Consider the following 9,745-nt stretch of genomic DNA (forward strand, 5'->3'; position numbering starts at 1 on the left):
TTCACTGTGGGAACAAGTAGGCCTGAAGGATTTATTGAAGACAACAAGACAATCCTTTGATTTAAATTTGAATGCTCGGTATGACAAAAACAAAGACATGCATGTGATCCCACTTCCTTTAGCAACAGTACATGAAGCACTTAATAAATACATAATTTTCTTCAACAAGTATTTTGAGAGAGGAAGAAACACTGCTTTAGATTTTCTCACAAAATCATATAATGAAGCCAAAACAAAATTTGATAAATACAAAATACAGACATCACTGAACAAACTACCACGGACTTTCAGGATTCCAGGATACACCATTCCAATTGTGAATATTGAGGTTTCTCCTTTTACTGCTGAGATGCCAGCCTTTGGTTACATGCTCCCGAAAGAAATAAGCACAACAGGATTTACAGTCCCATTTATTGGCTTTTCAGTACCATCTTACACACTAGTCTTACCTTCTCTGGAGCTTCCAGTCCTTCATGTCCCACAGGATCTACGCACTCTAAAGCTTCCTAGATTCAGAATCAACAGCCCATCAAACCACATCTTAATTCCTGCCATGGGAAACGTTACTTATGACTTCTCATTTAAATCCAGTGTGATCACTTTGACTGCAAATGCCGGGCTGTTCAATCAGTCAGATATTGCTGGGCAACTCAGTGTCTCATCCTCTTCTGTCATTGATGCACTGCAATTTAAGCTGGATGGTTCAACAAGTTTGACCAGAAAAAGGGGTTTGAAGCTGGCCACAGCGTTATCCCTGAGTAATAACAAATTTCTAGGAGGAAATCATGACAGCACTGTTAGCCTCACAAAGAGGAACTTGGAAGCTTCAGTGGCAACAAATGCAGAAATCAACACACCAGTTTTAAAAGTGAATTTCAGCCAAGAACTTTCTGGAAATACTAAGTCTAAACCTACTCTTTCCTCAGGGCTAAAATTATTGTATGATTTCAATACTCCTAAATATGGCACCAGTGCTAGGGGAAGAATTGCTCACAAACTTGCTTTGGAGACCCTTACATCTTACATATCAGTAGAAACTTCTACAACTGGGGACATTGATGGAGTATTTTTCACTGGAAATGCATTTTCTGGTGGTCTAGACCACGAGGCACACACCTATCTGAATGCTAATGGAGCTCGGTCATCTCTCAAGCTTGAGGCCCACTCCAAAGTAGATGGACTCTGGAACAGTGAAATGAAAGAAATACTTGCAGTTGAAGCATCTACCCGGCGTGTTTACGCAGTCTTGGAGCACAATGGGAAGAACTATGCACGATATACACCTCTTTTCACAACAACGGGGGCTCAGAGATGCAAAGCAACTGTAGAGCTGGCTCCTTGGGCTATATCAGCAGATCTTCAGATTCAAGCCACTCAGCCAAATTCCTTCCTGGATGCAGCCTCAGTGAATCAAGCTGTCGTAATGAAAATCAGTACTGCAAACCAGAAAGTTAGCTGGAAAGGTGAAGGCCAACTTCAGTCGTTATCTCTCAGTCATGATATGCAGTTATCAAATGAAAAATCAAAGGCAAGGTTTGATATTTCTGGATCTTTGGAAGGATACATGGACTTCCTCAAAAAGATAAAGTGTCCCATTTCAGAGAAGAACTTATGGGATATCTTGAAGTTGGACGTCACTACCAGTGCTGACAGAAAACAGTACTTAAATGGTTCAGCATCCCTCGTGTACACAAAGAGTGACGATGGTTACTTTTTCCCCATACCTGTGAATAAGCTGACCGATGGCTTCACTATCAGTATTCCTGAGTTACACCTAAAGGCTCCAAGCCCTGTTCTCAGCACTCCAGAGTTCAGAGTTCCTTTCACCACTCTCCAGGTCCCAGCATATACCATTGACTTACGCAACGTAAAAATTCCACAGACATTAAACATAATGCCATTTGATGTCAATTTACCCACACTGCCAAAACTAAGATTCCCCAAAGTGGATGTAGGAGCCAATTATATTACATTAGAAGAATATAAAATACCATATTTTGAGGTGACAATACCTGAATACCAAATAACTGTGTCTCAATTCACTCTTCCAAAAAGTATTTCTCTTCGCAGTTTCCATGTCAATCTGGATGAAATAGCTAATAAGATTGCAGATTTTGATCTGCCTACAATTTCAATTCCTGAACAGAAAATTGAGATCCCCCCTCTCAAAATATCCTTGCCTGCTGGAATTTACATCCCATCGTTTGGTGCCTTGACTGGATCTTTCAAAGTTGCTTCCCCTTTGTACAATGTCACCTGGAGAACAGACTTAACAAACAAAAAAGACTCTTTCGAACAGTCTATTGACTCTACCTGCAGCTCAACATTGCAGTTCCTGGAATATGACTTGAATGGTAAGACGTGCATATGAAGGTGTTGCTATCTATTTAGCATTGATGTTAGATAATGCTATCATCAGCTGCATTTTTTCATAAATTATTATCAGAGTTTCAGTCAGTCACCCTGAACGCTAATGACTAGATATGTGTATAGCTAACCACATATTGTGAAAAAAATTGAAAATATCTCTTTTCTGTGTAGCAGTTTCTTGCTTTAAATTGTGAACAACATAACATTCCCCAATTACATACAATAATACATGAAAGGAGAGAAGGGAGGCTGACTTTTTATCTGATTCAGTTCAGATAAAGAAATACCTATCTTTTTCCTTAGGAACTAAGAATATTTGATTTCAACACAAAAAATTCTGGAGTCCTACTTAGTGTTGAGTACTAGACTAAAAATATACATCAGAATAAAATTCTGAACTCTAAAGGAATTAGAGTCCCCATTTATGATTTGCATGAATGTAAAATGTTACATCCATGTTGTTCTAAATACAGAGGAAAATTGAATCTTCAAATACTCTGGTGGAAGAATTATTTTCGTATCTTTTTAGTTGGGGCATTGTGAACATTTAGTTTCTTGATGCATGATTTTACATACTACTGAAACACCCCACAATGAGCCGTCTAACACACAAATTGACATGTATTTTGTATTTTTTGCTGGTGAGTTCTGGAAATACACACATTTTAAATCTTTTTCACAGTTGTTTCAAACTACAAATATGAAGAAGGCATGTTTGTTATGAAGACAACTGGCAGCTTTTCACACCGTGACATGAGTGCAAACTACAAGGAAGATCTTACTGTTTCAGGAATTAGGTAAAGACCTGCTCTAGTTTTGTAATTTATAATAGACAAAATTGCCAATAATATATTGTTGCTTTGATCTCTAATGGCCCAGAGTTGTAATTAATAACGACCTATGTAAGCTACCCTGTCATTACGGGCTGTAACTTTTTGCTGTGACTCTCAAGACAGCTGGAAAAGCTGTTCCCTCACAGCATTTCTAGAATATATTTTCTCAGCAGCCTCATTTCAGAAAACTGCTGAGAGATAAACAGAGTATTTTATAATCAGAGCAGTTCTAGATCTGACCATCAACACAGATTTTATTTTTTTTTTTCACTGAAGCTCTCTGTCACCACAAGCCATTAAACAGTAATTTTTATTCCCAAGTACCAGTACTAGGGATTATGGAGGTGGCCTTCTGGCTGCCTGTTTTGATCTGCAAGTGTTGTGTTGATATATCTAAGGGACAGAAAGAAGTCTGTGAAGGCAAGTACAAATGCAGATAAAAAATACTGCCTATACTTGTGTCAGTGGAAAAAATTGCAGTCAGCTTCTGGAAATCTGTAGCAAGCTGACAGTGGTAAAGCTACAGGTTTTGTTTTGCTGCCCTAGTTTAATGAAAATTCCCAACAGAGCTCAATATAGTTATATCTAAAACAGGAAAATGGGAGTGACGTGAAATTTGGAATGTGTTAGGCTAAGAAATCCTAAGAACTGTGTATAGTAAAGCCCTACATTTTCTTTTGATGACAAAGCCATTGTTTACGTACATACATATGTAAAATGATAGGTGGTATTGTGTTTAGAGTACCACATTGGACTTGTGCTTTGTGCATTCCTCCATAGCTGTGTATTCACTGTTGTTGCAGAGTCCTGGACAACACTGCATCCCTAGACATCCTCAGCCCAACTTTTACAGATGTTCATGTGCGTTACCAAGGGACTGACAGGAGGTTATCCAGTTCAGTATCTTCACCCTCTGCTGGGACCCTAGGCTATCTCATTGAAATGGACAATGACGTTCTCACAGGAAAAGTTTACTACCGAACTCGGGTAAGCTTGGTGTGACCAATAAACACAAAAAAGTTTGGGTGTGGTCAAGGGAAAAGCATTTAGAGTTTGTGTATGTTTATGTTGAGACATAAAGTAACCACCCTTTGTTGAAATAAGTATATTATCAGGAATTACAGCTTTTGTTTCCTACACTGGCCTTTCCAATACTGAAAGTAGTGTCTCTGTGAAGAGGCTGTTTCAGCTCCTCTACAAAATTAATTTTGACCTCTCCTATGATCAAGAAAACACACCCACTGGAAGTGAAGAAAATACAAAGCCAGTTTTAGACAAGCCACCCATCAGGTTTAATGTATACCCATCAATCTCCTTATAATTACTATAAAGTGGCAATTATAGGAATTGGGCCACTGGAAGAGATCAGACCATCTATCAAGTGTCTTTTTTTTTTAATCCGTTAATCTATCAAAATACATTATGAGAAGCAAAAACCTTATTAGATTTGCTAACAAAATATGCTATTATTATTGGCATACTACAATAATTTCAAACTTAAAATTCATAATTCACTATTTACTACTGAAAACTGGAAAATTCATTTATGTAACTAGATTCTTATTCAGGGACCTTTAATTACTCTGAGTAACTCTTTAAATTGTCTCATTGATTTAAATTATTACGAAATGAAATCCTCTAATATTTTCATATGAAGAAAATGCTTTTTGAATTGACTTTAAATTATTTCAAGAATGACTAGGAGGCTACTTTTCCCAAGTAATTCACATGCCTTATAAGACATCATAGGCATTTAATACAAAGGAAGGAAAAATCTTATTTGAGGTCAAATTTTTAAAAAGACCAGACTAAGTTATGTTCTGGTCCTGCTGTTCAAAGAGGCAGCTTGATACAATATAACGTGTTCCAAAATAACCTTTCAAGATGAGAGAAAACACACAGCAGGCAAAAAATTGTAGTGTATGTGTCCTAATATGTAATAGAATTAAATATGCAAAATGTGAATATTGAAATACACTCATAAATAGCGTCAGATTTGGTTTTTTACACAAGCTACCTTTTTCTTATCCTGTTTTATATTTTCAGTCTGCTCCTCAGAAGGACATTGACATATTGAAAAGTGAGATATCCTTCAAGAAACCTGACCTGATTCAAATGAAATTCAACTGGAAAGAGGATGCAGCCAAAGACTTGCTGTTGGGTCTGAAAGACAAAGTACCTAAAATGACAAATGCAGTCTATAGGTATGTTAATCGGTATCATAAGGAGCATATGGGATTGGAAATTAGTGCTGCCACCTTAAAGATGAAGAATCTCATGCAGAATAACGCTGACAAAGCATACACATTTGCTGTAAAACAAATAGATCAAATAGATTCTAAGCTTCGCACAGCTGCGAATGAGGCCTCTGGGAAATATCAGAAGATGAAGGTCAAAGCTAAACAGCTATATGAAGAAGCAGCAGATCAAGCTGTAGAGATTGACTATCAAAGAATAAAAGCAAAGCTTTTGGATGCTACAATTGACATAATACAAGAGTACCACAAGAGAATAAAACACCTGATTGACTCAGCCATTGAATTCCTGAAGACTACAAGATTCCAGGTCCCTGGACTGTCTGAAAAATACACTGGTGAAGAAATATACCTTATGGCTACAGAGAAGGTAGCAAAAAGTGCTGATTTGTTCCTTTCAAAACTTCAGGAGTACTTTGATGCCTTGATTGCAGCTATCAATGAGCTGGAAGTTAGAGTTCCTGCTTCTGAAACAATCCTTAGAGGTCGTAATGTACTTGATCAAATTAAAGAAATGCTGAAACATTTGCAGGAAAAAATCAGGCAGACCTTTTCTACTCTCCAGGAAGCTGATTTTGCAGGAAGGCTTAAGCAACTGAAACAAATAGTGCAACAAGTTTTTCAGAAGGTAGAAGAAATGGTTAGAAGCTTGCAGTCCAAAAATTTTGAAGACATCAAAGTCCAAATGCAACAGCTGTACAAAGATGCAGCGGTTTCAGACTACGCACAGAAACTGAGATCCTTGGCAGAAGATGTTAAAAAATACATTTCTCAGTTTAAAGATTTTAGCCAAAAGACATTCCAGGACCTTTCAGAAAAGCTGCACCAGCTGCTCCTCTATGTAAAGGCATTGCGGGAAGAATATTTTGATCCAACTACACTTGGATGGTCAGTGAAATACTATGAGGTAGAAGACAAGGTACTAGGATGGCTGAAGAGTCTAATAGATACACTAGTGGATTGGCACAACACGTATGTTAGAGATCTTGCTGACTCGGTTACGCGCCTGACAGACCAAGTAAGAGAACTGGTGGAAAACTACAGCCAGGAATATTATGACCTTATAACGGATATTGAAGGAAAAGGAAAACAGAAGGTCATGGAGCTCTCATCTGCTGCTCAGGAGAAGATCCGATATTGGTCTGCAGCTGCTAAGAGGAAAATTGATGAACATAACAGGCAAGTCAAAGAAAAACTCCAGGAAATCTATGGGCAGCTTAGTCATTCCCAAGAAATGCTAATCAGTGGGGCCAACAGGTTAATTGATCTAACAATAGAAAATTACTCTGCATTCCTACAATATATCTCAGAGCTTCTTCGTTGGTTTGAGCAAATAACAGCTGAGAGCATAAAGCCGTATATAGCTGTTCGTCAAGGAGAGCTCAGAATAGATGTGCCCAAGCCATTTGACTGGCAGTCCATTTACCAAATGCCCCAAAAAAGCAGAGAGGCATTCAGAAAAAAAGTGGAACTAACACGCACGCTGATTCAGCAAGGCATTGAGCAAGGCTCCAGGAAATGGGAAGAAATGCAAAGATTCATTGATGAACAACTTGCCACTGAGCAACTGAGTCTTCAGCAGATTATGGAAAATATACAGCAGCGCATGAAAACCTAAATGGACATGCAGAAGAGGAGAAATAATAAGTTTGTACCACAATGTATTTAAAAATAACAGCAATCAGCATACTGGAGCTTCAGGTAGATACTGTTTGAATATGAATTTATAAATGAAAACTGAATAATCTACACTAGGTTATTTTAATAAGCTTAATAAGACAATAAATGAGTTCTTTATTACATTTTTGTGTCATTCATTACAGCTACTCTTACTTGGACCACAGGGCTTAATCCAACAATTGTCAAGGTCAATGGAAAGTCTTTGTTTTGATTTCACTGTATGTTGGATCAAGCCAATAATGTGCAATACATATTGTAAATAGTCACAAAAGCTATGGAATACATAGAATAAACAGGTTTTAAGATAAAGGTCACATTCATTCATAAGCCAGTTGAAGAACGACTTGGAAACACATCTATTTCCCAGCATAGGAATAGATAAGTTTGGGAGACAAAGAAGAGGACAAAAACATGTACAAAAAAAAAATTAAGAAAAAAATAATGAATTCTGGAAATAAAAAAAGTTAAAAATAACATAGAAATATATGACATATAGAAGTCTAACTCCTGGAAAACTTCAGATAATAATACCAATGTTCTGTTAAGAACAATAAATTAATTCATGTATCAGGTTTCAGAAAACTATGCCAAGAATTTTAGATGGGTTTTCTTTCTACTGGCTAATTTATGATTCAGAAATACAGGGTTTTCTTACCTGTTTCCCCCTGATATTTCTGATTTCACATCAAATTGTCTTTTACGTGTCACAAGTTTAGTTAACTGTCAAAGTTTCACTGACATCATTGAATATGATGGAAGGCAAAAAGTTTTCCCTTCAGTCCCCTAGGCTGAAGCCTCACTTAGAGGAATTTTTGATTTAAAGATGAATTTCAGCTGTTGGAATACTATATATATAGTCCTTGAGAAAGGCGTGCTCAGGCTGAAATAATGTTGCATCTTTGAGAATAAACTCTTTAACAAATGACACTAGAAATTTTGTGTACATGTCTGTTTTGATACAATCAGTGACTCTATAAGATGGTTGTTGCTTTTTCATTAATGGGAAAATGGAGAGTCAGGTTTCATCTGGTGGCACGATTGGTTACATACATGAAGCAATGGAGCACCAGTTTACAAATACCTGAATAAGTTTTGTAGCAGCAGATACATATTTACAGCACAGAGCAGCACCATGCAAAGATGGTGGCTCAGGTCCTGGAAAAGGGAGAGCCCAGTGCCCATGTTGAGTTTCTGCAGCAGCAACACTCCCACCTGCACAGCTGGTCCACACCAGCCTACCAAGATCTCAGAGCAAGTTGGGCTATACAACTTTGATATCCATATTGCCAGATAATATTATTAGCTGAGTAAGTCTGCCAGTAATGATTTTTCTCAGGTGAGCTATATTAAACCCAAAATCAGAATCTGACAAGCACAGTGGTATACACACACCTAGCTAGATGTCAGCAGAGAGCGGGCATCTCTTAGAAAGTAAGGTAAATCCATTTTGTCTTCAGATATTTCATCCGTCACAAATATAGCAATAATCCTCAGATAAAAAGATGGATTAGTCCCCTGTGAACTGTAAAATAAGTTTTAATTCTGAATAGAACTGTTCTGCATATGTCACCCGGCCCAGGGAAAACAGAGGTATAAAAATCCCTGTTTACATGTCCTGCTGAGTATCCCAGTAAATAAAGATGTTGGCTGCAGAGCCCTTTCACCTTCATTCACAAGGAAACCAAAGCCTATGGGTCATCTGATCTTTATTTGATGTCAGATTGCACAACTCATTTCCCTGAATTTCACAAATGTTTAAGCACAAACAGATTTCTCAGACCCTGTCTGATTCTTACTTCCATTCATCATGACAAATAGCCCTGTGAAACAAAGGACAATAGAAGAAATTATAAAAGTTATGGGAGAAGAGAGATTTAAAGTTTTGTTTTCTTTTGTTTTCCCCCTCATGGCTATTTATTTCTGTCCATCACCCATAGTTCTTGGGAGGGTTATAAAATCTGAAAAAGGATTTACTTATAAGGAATGGGTTAACTGAATAATAAATACGCCAAATAGCATAAATACTGTCTCCCTCTGGCAAGAATGAAGCTTCCCAAGAGCAAACACAATAGTTTGCACACTAAACTGTGGCTAGAGGTTAGAGGAGATTTCCAAGTCTCATAGCAGCATTGCCGCCAATTGGATTAAAGCTCTCAATCCTGTAATCGATGTGACAGCCATCTTGCAGTCATCCCACAGTTGGTTTTGGGAGGGCCTGGAAGCAGAACATTGCTCTCAAAAATGAGATCTTGCTGAAACTTAACTGTTATTAAATCCCCATACCAGAGAGGTCATCTCGAGCACCCCTTTGAAACTCTAGCAATGTTTTGACACAGGAAAGGGTTGTGTATGTTTGCATGTGTGCATGGATACATCCCACAAGAATGTACAACCAGGTGTAACTTTAATTTCTATTAAAATGTTTATTTGTTGTGTTGGTTTTTTTTCTTTCAGGTTCTAGCAAATTTTAGCCTTCTCTTCCATGTAATATTTTACGGAAATGCAGACAAAACCACAGTTATTGAAATTATGCTGCAATTCGCTCCACTTATGAAATGTTTGCAATATAATCATTTGAAATATTGTTAGTTCTACTTTGGCCTCTTT

General features: G+C 37.5%; 1 protein-coding gene across 1 annotated transcript in view; it reads left to right on the top strand.

Annotated features, from left to right (window-relative positions):
* Positions 1-7,553, top strand: part of APOB (apolipoprotein B) — a 37,041-nt gene extending 29,488 nt beyond the window's left edge. Inside the window, exons 26-29 of the mRNA XM_010086562.1 lie at positions 1-2,354; positions 3,053-3,167; positions 4,007-4,190; positions 5,250-7,553. The exon at positions 1-2,354 is cut by the window's left edge and continues 5,215 nt beyond it. Coding sequence (XP_010084864.1) covers positions 1-2,354; positions 3,053-3,167; positions 4,007-4,190; positions 5,250-7,076 — 4,480 coding nt within the window. The 3' untranslated portion in view covers positions 7,077-7,553. The remainder of the gene's footprint in view (positions 2,355-3,052; positions 3,168-4,006; positions 4,191-5,249) is intronic.
* Positions 7,554-9,745: the final 2,192 nt, after the last annotated feature.

This window comes from Pterocles gutturalis, unplaced genomic scaffold (assembly GCF_000699245.1).
Source record: "Pterocles gutturalis isolate BGI_N339 unplaced genomic scaffold, ASM69924v1 scaffold9971, whole genome shotgun sequence".
NCBI classification, from domain to species: Eukaryota; Metazoa; Chordata; class Aves; order Pterocliformes; family Pteroclidae; genus Pterocles; species Pterocles gutturalis.